General features: G+C 45.9%; 1 protein-coding gene across 3 annotated transcripts in view; it reads left to right on the top strand.

Annotated features, from left to right (window-relative positions):
* Positions 1-8,092, top strand: part of FAM222B (family with sequence similarity 222 member B) — a 36,515-nt gene extending 28,423 nt beyond the window's left edge. For all 3 annotated transcript variants that reach the window (XM_027726755.1, XM_027726754.2, XM_027726753.2), the window contains one exon: positions 3,877-8,092. In XM_027726755.1, the coding sequence (XP_027582556.1) occupies positions 3,894-5,441 (1,548 nt within the window). In that variant the 5' untranslated portion in view covers positions 3,877-3,893 and the 3' untranslated portion in view covers positions 5,442-8,092. The remainder of the gene's footprint in view (positions 1-3,876) is intronic.
* The last annotated feature ends 4,746 nt before the right edge of the window (positions 8,093-12,838 follow it).

Here is a 12,838-nt window from a genome sequence, read left to right as displayed (position 1 = left end):
CTTTGTATTTTGTTTAATGTTAATGAAAATTTAACCACGAACAGCATTAAAAGCAGTGGATTTTAAAGCCTTAATGTGAAATGCACTTAAAAGATATTACATTAGTGCTGAGGTGAGGCAGGGAAGTCTGTCTCATTCCATGGCAAAAATAGCTCCAGCGGTGAGACGTGCAGGAATGTGACCAGAGGAATTGGTTGCCACAGGATTAGCGGGAGTGTGGACTTGCAGCTCACCAGTTTATTGGGGTAATTGCTCATAGGCACAGCTTTGTCGTATAACAAACGTGAAATAATTACTTTTCAATAAAAGTATTCTGCCTTGCATTCACCACTAGGGAGCTTCCCGGAGCTCATCCCATTGTTTTCCTAATGAAGCTTCTTCATCCGCCATTGCCTCATTATTTTATTATGTCCTGATCTGGAATTCTTGCACACAAGTGATGATATTCTAATACCAGCATTTTCTTTCGGACTATTCTTGCAGGTTTTCCATGCACCAGAACTAATTGTTCTTTACTGGTTTGTAGGATATTTATATGGGATATTCAGACTCTTGCTCACCCCATAATGCCTTTCTCCTGTAATATTTTACTACCTTAATTATTAAAGTCATGGAATCTTGCCTGTGGAACTGCCAGCAAAGCACATTTTAAGCAGCACATTGGGGCACTCAGAAATACATCACCTTCAGGCCTGAGTAGCACGGCTGAGTTAGTTTGTAGTAAAAGGAGCATCATCTTACCTGTATGCAAACCAGGCCCTGTTTGAAATGGTGGTTGGGTTCAGGAAATCCCATCCAAGGGATTTAAAAGATGGTTTGCCTTCTGTAAGATGCCAGATTTGTGGTTGGGATGTCATTTAACTGAGGGATTATTTTCTCTCGTCAGAGGAAGGAGTTCTTCCAAATTTGGGATTAGTGGCGTGTGTCTAACTAAAAGGTGCAACCTGTTGAAACATCTGTGTTTTAGCTGCTTCCTAAAAGTTTCCATCACAATTTCTGTAGAACAGAAAAACGGATGCTTGTGTAAGAGAATATTTAGTGTGTCTGTTCAGTATTTGTATTTACCACCTAATTTTCTGATTTGTCTATGGAAATGTAAACCAGGATGGGAAGTTTTGATGGCAGAGCTGTCTTAAAGTATCTACTTAATTTTTTGTCTGAAAATAGAATGTGACAATGGCTATAAGTGTAATATAAACCATAACACAGACAGGTTCCTTTGTCCTTTTCTTCTTCTCTAGTTCATGGTGGGTTGCCAGGGTCATCTCTTGGGGAAGGAATAGACCTTGATGAGTGTGGGCAATGCTAAAAATAAAGGTTGGGAGTTCATGAAGGCCTTGGCTGTTGAGGCAAGGCAGTGCTGGCAGATGCCATTTGGAGGCTCTTCTCTCCGTTAGGAGCGCAGCAGCTCACTCAAAAGGGCAGATATGAACCACCTGCCTGCAGGGGCAGGTACAGGGATGTGAACAGAGAGGATGTTTGGGTTAATATTTCCTTTGATTAAGAGAAAGGGATGATATGTCCCAGAGTCTGGACAGCACAGGGAGTACGAGTATAATCGGCGCCGTGGTACGTGCTGTGCTAGAGATGTAAGACAAACTGCTCTTAAGCTTCTTATTTCACAAAAGATATTTTTAATATTTCTATAATTACCCTTCCTTCTGGTTTCCATCCTATTTTCCATTTTCTGACCTTTTCTTTCTGAAAGTGAGAGCTCTTAGAGCAGAGCTGCTCTCCCTCACCTGTGACGACTGGAAGCTGCAGGATGCAAAGAGAGAGGTGGCTGGTACTCATGTATCCAAGAGTCTTTTGGAGGCAATTTGCTTAAAAGAATGAGAGATGGATTTTCAAGAGGAAAGGCTGTTTGCCTGGGAGCAACAAGCTCTTTACTGGAGCATTAGATTTCTTTGGGTCAGAGGGCCAGATGTGGGGCTGGGGTGCTCTTGGGCTCTGGAGGAACTGGCTGCCACATTCCCCGTTCTCTCAGCACAGCAGCAGAAGCCACGGGGATGCTGAAAATTGTAGCAAAAAGGATGGGTGTTTTTTCCCAGTAAATTTGTTTACAAGGTGAGGGGGTAAAAAAGTCAAGCAAAAGCAAAGTGGGATTGTCAAAGCTGCAAGCCATTATTTGAAAATTATAAAATCAGCAGTAGTCCCATAGGAGTTAGGCAGCGGAGCTGTGGTAGGAAACAGCCCAGCTCTCTGCTTGGCATATGATTATGGCAGAAGAGGCACAAGCATTTCCCTAGATTTCTGAAGTTCTTTGCAGAAGCAGTTTGAGCTTATGGGCCAGGTAGGTGTCTGGTAAATCAGAGGAAGTGAAACCACACCTCTGTCTCCAGAAGCCTCTTGTCTGTGTCTGGGGAGTAGCATGTGTTTAATCTTGTGAGGTAATCACATTTTGCCATGTGATATGGGCATGTGCTTAGCAAGGTGCTACCCTGAAAAGTCAGCTGAAGAAATAATTGCAAGCCATAAATTAATGAGCCTCCTTCCATTTGCTGAGCTTGGACCAACAAGGGCTTCCTAACAGACAGCAAGACACTCAAAGTGCTTTCCAATGTCAGCACCTAGGAAAGGACTCAGGTGTAAATGGAGGCTTCAGCTGAAGCTTTGATGTGTGTTGAGTTTACAGGGCAAGATTTTGGTGATGGGGAACTACAGGAGTGGCTTCTGTGAGAAGCTGCTTAGAAAATTCCCCCATGTCCAAAGGAGCCAGTGCCAGCTGGCTCCAGGACAGACCTGCTGCTGGCCAAGGCTCTGGGATAACAGATTTAAGAAGGGAGAAAAACCTGCACAACTGCAGCTGGAGAGAGAAGTGAGAATATGTGAGAGGAACAGCTCTGCAGACCCCCAGGGCACTGAAGAAGGAGGGGGAGGAGGTGCTCCAGGTGCGGGAGCAGAGATTCCCATGCAGCCTGTGGGGAAGACCATGGTGAGGCACGTTTGCCCCTGCAGCCCATGGAGGTCCACACGGGAGTAGAGGTCCATCTGCAGCCCATGGAAGACCCCATGCTGGAGTAGGTGGATGCCTGAAGGAGGCTGTAACCCCATGGGAAGCCCACGCTGGAGCCACCATTCCCTGTCCCCCTGCACCGCAGAGATGGAGAAAGTTGAGAGTGAAGTTGAGCCCAGGAAGAAGGGAGGGGTGGAGGGATGGGGTTTTAGGATTTGGTTTTATTTCTCATTACCCTACTCTTACTTGATTGGTAATAAACTAAACTAATTCTCCCCAAGTCAAGTCTGTTTTGCTCATGACAGTAGTTGGTGAGTGATCTCTCCCTGTCTTTATCCTGACCCACAAGCCTTTTGCTGTGTTTCCTCTTCCCTGCCCAGCTGAGGAAGGGAGTGAAAGAACGGCTTTGGGGGGCACCTGGTGCCCAGCCAGGGTCAGCCAACCACAGTCTGGTTCTCACCTCGGGATTACAGGGGGTTCATGTTTAATTCGTAACTTTCTGATTTTGAATCACACGGTAAAAATACTGAGAATGGCTTGAAGAGCCGTGGGGAGGCAGCCTTAAATTAAGGGAATAGAAACCAGCCCACCACCACAAGCTGTGAGAAATATTTCAGCTGGATACAATCTGATGTTTATAGCATGTACCTGTTTTTGTCCAACTGTACACATACTCTGATGAGAACATTGGTTTTTGTTTTGCTCCCCTGGGCAGGTCTTGCCTTAAGCTGAACTGGGGCTTGTGTTGGTCACCAGGTAATAAAGGGAATGAGGTATCTGGTACGCGACCCGCTGGTCTGGGAAGATGAAGTTTTCTTGCCTCTTGATTCCTTGGAGATTTTCTGCCCTTGTTGTGTGACTGTCTTGCCCTGGGGTTGATACCTTGCTTACCAGAATTGACAAATTTCCTTTCTCCACAGGGGACACTACACAGAAAATGAGATCTGCACAGTATCCTACCCCAGCAGAATTGGATGCTTATGCTAAGAAGGTCGCCAACAATCCACTGACTATAAAAATTTTTCCAAACAGCGTCAAGGTTCCCCAGAGGAAACACATACGCCGTACTGTGAACGGACTTGATACTTCGGGCCAGAGGTACAGTCCCTACCCATCTCAGGCCACCACGAAAACGGGCCTCCTGGCCATAGTCAAATCTCCAGCAAAAGGAATTATCAAAGACTTTGACGGGACACGCACGCGCCTGCTGCCGGAAGCGATGATGAACCCCCCTTCCACGCCCTACGTTGCACCAAGCACTTTAACCCACCCCCAGGCGCTTGCTCGCCAGCAGGCTCTCCAGCATGCACAGACTTTGCCGCACCCCCAGGGCATCCCGCAGCACCCTCAGGGTATTCCACAGCCACAAAGCTTACCACACCCTCAGGGGATCCCGCAGGCGCTGCCGCACCCGCAGAACATGCAGCAGCCGCAGGGCTTGCAGCACCCTCAGACCATGGCACACCAGACTCTGCAGCACCCCCCGAATCCTCTGCTGCAGCCGGGTTTACATGGAAGCAGAAAGATGCCGGATGCAGATGCGCCGCCGAATGTGACCGTGTCTACCTCAACCATTCCCCTCTCTATGGCTGCCACCCTGCAGCAGAACCAGCCACCGGACCTGAGCAGCATTGTGCACCAGATTAACCAGTTCTGCCAGGCCAGAGCTGGCATTAGCACTACCTCAGTGTGTGAGGGACAGATTGCAAACCCCAGCCCTATAAGTCGCAACCTGCTTATCAATGCAAGTACCAGGGTATCTACTCACAATGTCCCTACACCCATGCCTTCCTGTGTAGTAAACCCTGTCGATCATGCTGCTGCTGCTATTCCTCCTGCCTCTGTTAACGTGCCCATGGTGAATATTAACAGGGTGCCGCCCGCCTACCAGAACGAAATCAAATCGGTTGCGTGGAACCAGCACCAGCTTGCACATCTGCAGCAAATGTGTGGGGATGCTGCTGGGCCTGCTGGACTCGCAGGGAAGCACCCTCAGAGAGAGATCGCAGGGCAGAGTTTTCCTGGCAAAACTTCCAACTACCCTCAAGAACTGTGCATGGGCCAGTCCTTCAGCTTGAAACCCCCCATCGAGAAGCCTACACCTTCTCCGCCTGTGAACGGGTTGCAGGGACCCTTGCCATATACCAATGGGCACTATTTCCAGCCCATCTGGAATAACATTCTGCCCACGCCCAACAGTGACAGCTCTGGGTCCCAGGACCTCGCCATGCCTTTCCACGGGGGACAGCCAGCGGGAGCACCGCTGGATTGTGCAGGAGGAACTCATTACAGAGCTGGAGCTGGCCCATCCAGCCAGAATAATGTGATGCAGACCATGGATTACCTAAGCGGGGACTTCCAGCAGTCCTGCTTCCGAGACCAGAGCATGGCCGTGCTGGGAAAAGTCCATCGGCCTCCCATGAACCGAGCACCTGAACCAACCGATAGTCGAAATCTTCATATTCAACACCCAGGGTATAGATAGGCTGCAGTCACTTTCACAGACAAAAATTATAGGTTTTAGTCTTAATTTTAATTAATAAGCAAGGCGTTTTTAACTTGCAAACTTGTGTGATCATTATAGTAACCATTGGAAGAAGACATACTGTATATTTAAGAGCTTTGCTTACATGTTATCTCTCTCTCCTTTATGCATCAAATATTTAACATGCCTTTTGTGTCAAAGAATTTCATTACACTACTTCACGCCACAGCTGTTTCCTCACCGCAGAATCCCCTTTGTGCAGCTTTTGCCTTCTGCTGAGCAGCTCCTCGCTGGACTGAGGTTGAGTTGCTGCAGGGTTTCGCAGTTGCATCTGTTCACCAGCTCCAGTGAGAGCAAGGTAGTGTAGCTGCTTCCATTTCCATCTCAATTTCCTCCAAGATTAAGAGCAACAGAATTTTGTCAGGGAGCAGGGCTTATTTTCAACTCGAAAGCCCATTTCATTAATGCATTAAACGTTGACCATTTGCACTGTCTAGAGGCCTGTGTAATTGAAAAAGAGCCTACATCTGAAAAGAGCCAGCTAGGGGTATGTACTTAGGCATTAATATAGGAAGAAGCTTTCCAGCTGTTTCTTGCCCATGTTTATCATTTAGACTTTGTCCAAAGTCAAAAGTCTCTGGCAGATTTTTCTGACACTTTTGTTTTCTGGACAGGGTGTGGAGGAGGGGGAATGATGAGTTAAGGACACAGGCAGCAAGGCTGCCACAGGGAACTGCCTTTCTTTTGCATCGTGTTTCCCCTCCCCACTCCCCTTCTCCAGTGTCAAAGCTAACCTTGTCTGAACCCCTCGCTGCTAGGAGTCTGGCTGTCCTGATGTGAAGGGAGTCCAGACCCACTGACAACTCCAAAAAGGGTTCAGCCATTTCTCTGGGAGCTGGAATTAATGTCAGGGTGAGGAGATGCAGCTCCATCCTGTCCCCATGGCGGCAGTGGGATGGGAGGTGGTTGATTTTGAAGCAAAGCTCCTCTCACGAGCCACTGTGGGACCAACAGTCCCGTGTTCCTCTCCATCAAAACACCCCAGCGGATTTAATGGAACAATTCTCCTCTCTGGGAATTAGTGAAGCTATTTATAACATCCCTTTTTCCCAGGGTCTCGGTGCCTAACTCCTCCTGTTCCTTTCCCACGTCACTTCCAGCAGCTAGTCGAGTGACTGTAGGACACTAACTACTGGGTAACCTCAGCATTGTGTTCTCCTCAGTGTACCAAAACATCCCTTTCCTTTCTAACAGCCGAATTTATTGTAAGTAGAAAATTCCTCATCTCTTTTAACGAGACTAATACTTGAACATAATGATCACAGTCAAGTTTGGAAATTAAAACAAAAAAAAAAAATTTTGAAAAAAAAAAAAAGCATTGATTCTTTCTATGTACACTGGCTAAAAATATTGCTCTACACTGTAACTTTTAAGTGTAATATTTCTGTATGAATGTCGCCTGGTAGTGTGGGTTTGAGTAGCATTGTGTATGGGTGAACCCACTGGCCTCTGCCATCCACTGGCCTCCCTCACAGCCCTTGGAAAAACAAAGCCTTAAGTATTTGCTCCTTGAACTTTCCTTAACGAGCATGGTTTAAAAATCTTAAAAGACATCATACAAAATTTAAAAAAAAAAAAAAAAAAATTAAAAAAAATAACAAGTTTTGAAGTGACGTCATAGTTGGCTAGAGATTCTTAAAAGTTTTTCGTAAATGGGAAAATTAGAAAACATTTATTTGTATTTTTTTAATTTAGACGTGTAGTCCTGGGCTGTAACAAATATTTAGGTTTCAAAGCTTAGCAGAGTACGTTTCTGACTCCTTGCGTAAGTTAGTACACTTATATCATGTCATTATTTAAATTCTTTTAAGTGTACTATAACCCGTTCTTTAGTGGTAACTCCTTAGCAAAGTTAAGCAATTTGACTAAAGACGGATTAAATTATGTGTTGGCTTGTGTTGCCTTATATTTAAAAAGGAAAAATTGCCTGATTGTGTTATGCCAAATGATAGCAACATGAAGTCCTAATTTATTGTTTATAATCGTATTCCTGCAGTCTTTGTGAAAACTGGTAAATATACATCTATGAAAGAAAGAAAATCCTGAGGCTTTTCATGCAATATTTTTCTGAATCCATTCTGTTGGAGCCAGAGTTTGAGTCTGAAGCTGCTTCCCTTACAGTCACCCCGTCGTCTTCCCCGTCCCTTCCCCAAACCCAGCGAGGGCTGTGCTCTGACCTCACCCCTCCCTGCCCACTCAGTCCCTGTAAGGTGTTCTGCTACCTGAGTACGTACCTTTTTACTAAATAAAACCTTGGCATCTCCTCTGTTCTGTAGCCTGCTCCAAATCTCAACCCAGACTGTTATTAAAGGCTAATTTTTAACTCCTGCTCTTCTCCCGAGAGCCTGAGCAGAGTCCTGTGCTGTGGTGGTGGTGGTTGCGGTGCCCGGGAAGTGTTTGTTGGTGTTGGCAGCACGTTGTGAGTTTTTGGGGACTGTTCTGCACGGGCAGTCACGGGTACAGCCACGACCTCCGAGGCTTTGCCCCGGTGCAGCAGGACCGGGAAGCAAAAATCCTGCTGAGACTCATCCAGGTGGGACATTGCTTGAAAAATAAGAATCATTTTACTATTAAAATATACTGAAACCTTTCCTATTGGTCTGGGAGTGAGATTTTTCTTTAAACCAACCCTTTTCACCTCTGCAGCAGCCCTTGTTGCTGATGGGAGTCTCCATCCTCCTCCTTCCCCACTGCATCCCTAAGGAGAAACAAATGCTGATCTGCCTCATTCCCGGGTACAACACTGGGAGCAAAGGGGGATGTTCTGTGTGGGGGTCTGGCCATGTCACTGGCACTCACCAGGGTCAGGAAGGCATGAGCAGAGGCCGGTGGTGCCGTGTGTGGTAGGAGCTGTGCTGTCCTGAAGTGGAGAAACCTCCCATGGTTTTATTTCACGCTGTGCCCAGAGCAGAACTAAGAGTAACCAAAAAGCCAGGGGTGCACCTTCCCCTGGGCTGTCCCGGGACCCCCATGCTGGTGGTCACCAACCTTTGGGGCTCACAACGCTGCTCCACTTGTCCATCTGTCCATCCATGGGTGCCTTCCTGACCTCTGGCTCCAGCACAAGGCTCTGTGCCCTGCTGGATCCTGGGTGCTTGCAGACAGTGGCTCTGCTCCCTGAGGAATGAGAAGGCTCAGGTGTTTCCTGAGATATTCACCCTCCCTCAGCACTGACACCTCTCCTTCCCAGTCCCACACTGATTTGGAATATTGAGGTGCACATCAGATAGATCCTAGGAGGGATAAACATGAACATGGTGTGAACCCTTCCACGGGGAATCTTCTGCCTCCACCATGTCCTGTGTTTCGAGCAGAAGCTTTGAAGCTGTTCACTCTCAAGCCCAGTTTGTTACAGCCCAAAGTTAACATTTTATAAAGACACTTGTGAATTTTCTTAAAGTCTTTCAATGTGGGATGTCTCCAGGGGCCTCGGCCGCTCCCGTGGAAACCAAACAGAGATGTTTCCTGGAGAGAACTGGGAATTACTGCTGTATTTCATTAAACCACAGACTGATGATAAATGCTACTGCTTATGTGCTATGGGTATCAACTAGGAATTTTTTTATTATTATTTTGTCCACAGAAAAAATAAAATAAAAATAATAAAAAAATAAAAATAAAAAAAAATAAATAAAATTAAAAAAAAAAAAAAAAAAAAAAAAAAGAAAGAAAGAAAGAAAGACCTGATCCCTCTGCCCCTTCCGCTGGTTTTATGCAGTGGGAGTGTGTGGGGCTTGCATGACCTTGGAGCCACAGGGTCCCAAAGGGAATCTGGGGAGGGATCTCCATGGGTTTCTTGGATAGGAATGCATCAGGCAGAGCCTGGCTACCCTATCTAATAAGAGCATCAGGAAGGTCTGGGACAACAGAAGAGATGAAAGAATCTCAGAGCCAGAACAGTGCTGAAATAATGATTAAAATAGAAGAGAAGGAGTGGAGGAGGGGGATTAAGTCCTTAAAAGGTGAGTTTGGATATTTTTGGTGGCTGTGAGAGTTGAGGCTATCTCATACCCCAAAGTTCTGCTTTTTTTTTGGTGGTGGGGAAGGTCTTGTGTGGCTGCTCCAAAAGCTGTGCTGGAAGCGACTGCCCTGACAAGTGCTGACCGAACAGTTTGTATAACAAACTCGTTATTTACATAACCCTAAATACAAAATTTTAAGGGGGTTTGTAGCACTTGCAGACCCCTTCTGAAAAAGAGGCTGTGAGGGCTTTTTTCCCCCTTTCCCATGATCATATATCTGATTTAATCTGCACTTTTCATCTCCCAGGACACAACTCAAACCCAATCTCCTGCACTCGCCACAAACTCGAGCATCAAAATCCCTCTGATGCCAAACTAACACTTTTCCCACTGTTCCCAGTGTTCCCCAGATACTATGGATACTTGGTTCCCTCATGCTTTTCACAGAATTTGGGTTAAACCTGTCAGCTTAGCCCAGCTAAACTGATCTGGGAAGAGCTGTTTGCCCACAGATGCTGCCCCATTCCTGCTCCAGCATCCAGGAATGCTGAGAGCAGCTGCTCCATCCATTGGAGCTTCAGGATCCTCCTCTCCTTTGACTTGGAATTTCTTCAGTATCTGGTTTCTTCATCCATCCCCCTAACAGGAAGAATCTTTTCTGCAAGGAGTTTTTAGGAGACTTTCTCATCATCTCTGCAGCCAGTTGGACCTGTTGACTGGAGCAAAAATCTGTGGACAATGAGCCAACAGGGACTTGGTGTGAGCAGCTGCTGCTTCCGCTGAGGATTCACCTACAGCCACAGCTGAGCTGGAGGCTTCAAGTAAGATCCAGCCTTTTAAAACTTCTTCTTTAGGGCCAAATATTCCAAAAATTTTGACCCAAGTTGGGCAACACCCTGATGTTCTTTGCGAGCACCAGCAGCTCCGTCATCTCGTGATGAGGCTGTTTAGAAAGGAACAATGCCGTGGATGCTGCAAAAAAAAATCAGAGCTGGAAAATGTCCTGCTCAGTGTACGGTCCTGGGGGGTCCCAGGAGTGGAGGAGCCAAAGGAAAGGGTCATGTTGCTGTCAGCTCCTCAGGTCTGAGCTGGAGGAGCACGTGTTGGACATATTCCAGCAAGAGCCGCCTTTCAGGTGCTCCTCAGTGCTCAGCAGAGCCCAATTGCAATGAAATTACTGGAGTATTTTATCTGCTTAGTTTCAGTTAATTTCAAAGCAATTGGGTACAGCCCATTGACTCTGCTGGGGTGGCTGCAAGCCTGAGAAATGCACTGACATTGAAGTGAAATAGCACCTAAAAACTGCTGTAAATCCTTGTAAACCTTCGCTGCCCTCAAACCCCTCAGTCCTGGGGGGGCAAAGGGCTGGAGAGGGAGGAGGCCTGGGCCGGTCTTTAATAAAGGATGTTCAAAGCAAATTTGACTCACATTTTTCTCCCTATACAGTATCAATGTCTGGTTTTGCTGCCTTGGTGAAGAGGCCTCAAGGATCAGCACAAATCAAGGCTCTATGGCGTGAGCAGATGAAGTGGTTTTGCCAAAAATCCTCCCTGTTGGCATCCCAAAGGTGTCAAAAGGATTTGATGGTTAGTTAGATAAGGGCATCTCCACTGTGGCTGGGGTCTTAGACAAGCCAAAGTCCAGCCCCTGCCCTCCAGGTGGGGTCTCCCTCGATATTTGGGGTATTTAATATGGTTTTCCTCTCTGGCTTGAGCACCTTTTGAAATACCTTCCGAATAAACCTTCAAACCAACAAGTTTCCAGGAAGTTTATTTTAAACTTGATACATGAGGCTAAATTTAGTAGCAAATCAATTTGTCTTCCTCTCCTCCTTGAGCATTAAGAGCATCTCCTCCTCCTGCTCTGCAGCCCAGGCTTTGATGGGGATTCGCTCCCCCGTTCCCTGGGAACACGTGAAGGTTAAGAGGTGCTCGAAGATCCGGCTGACATTTCCAGACGTGCCCAGGTACGTGGAGCTGGAGTGCAGTGCCCACCTGTGCCTGTGCCAGCGCTGCCAGAGCGGCACCCAAAGGCAAATCCCACAGTTATGGCTGGAGATGGAAGGAAAAGGGAAAAATCAACCCCCCAAAAAAAGCAGAGGGTTGGAAGTAGGTCCATGAGGTGGGGATGGGGTCAGCCTCAAGCTCCTGGGTTTGGTTTTGTCCTCCTTGGCTTCCTGGCACTGGGCTTTTCCCTGAGCTAATCCAGGAGCTGCTGCCCAGGCTTCCTCCACCGTTGCTTCCTATGGCAGCTGGAACTTTTAGTTCCTAAATAATACATGGATTTTGATTTTATTTTATTTATTTTAAGGTAAATGGTGTGACACAAGGGGCTGCCAGTACCCTGCATGTGGCCTGGCAGGAGGGACAGGGCAGACCCTGTAGTCTGTGTGCACATGTGGATATGTGTATATATATATATGCACAAATAAAAATATATAAATAAAATGAATGTAATAAAGACAAAATATAAAAATAGAAATATAAAATAAAAATAATAAAAATTATGAATAGGTATCAAATATTAATAAAATGTATAATAAACATAAAATATATGTAACTAGATAAATAAAATTTATATAATATAAAATTTGTATAATATAAAATTCATATAATATAAAATTTATATAATAAAAAATTTATATAATATAATATTTATATAATATATTTATATAATATAAAAGTTATATAATAAATACTTAAATATTCTATAATGCCATTGTATTTATATAGTTATATGTAATTTATTATATAATATTAATATAATATATTAACATGGTATTATATAATATAATACATAAAGTATTAACATTTTAAAATATTTTAAACGTATTATATATCAAATATATCTGTTAACTATGAAATAAAATATAAGCATAATATACATAAGAATAAAATGTATATGATTAATATACATTATAAGACTATAAATCGCTATAAACACTATGTCATACCGATACTCCCCTCCCCTTCCCTTCCCCTCGCTCATCGCTCGGTCCCCGCGGTGCAGCCTCCGGTACCGGAGCGGCTCCTGCACTCACCGCGCGGCGGAGCCACCGAGCCGAGCACGGGGCACCGGGACGGGCTGGAACTGAGCACTGGGATGAACTGGAACTGGGCACCAGTATAGGCTGATACTGGGCACCAAGACGGGCTGGAGCTGGGCACTGTGACGGGCTGGAACTGGGCACCGGGACGAGCTGGCACTGGGCACCAGTTTGGGTTGGCACTGGGCAGTAATATAGGGATGGTACTGGGCACCAGTACTGCCTGATACTGGGCACCAGTTTGGGCTGGCAGTGGACACCAATATGGGCTGATACTGGTCACCAGAATGGGCTGGCGGAGGACTGGCAATAGTCACCAGTTTGGTCTG

The sequence above is a fragment of the Pipra filicauda genome, unplaced genomic scaffold (assembly GCF_003945595.2).
Source record: "Pipra filicauda isolate LSUMZ 115617 unplaced genomic scaffold, ASM394559v2 scaffold71_size5581439_pilon, whole genome shotgun sequence".
Taxonomy (NCBI): domain Eukaryota; kingdom Metazoa; phylum Chordata; class Aves; order Passeriformes; family Pipridae; genus Pipra; species Pipra filicauda.
This window is presented reverse-complemented; position numbering and strand designations above follow the sequence as displayed.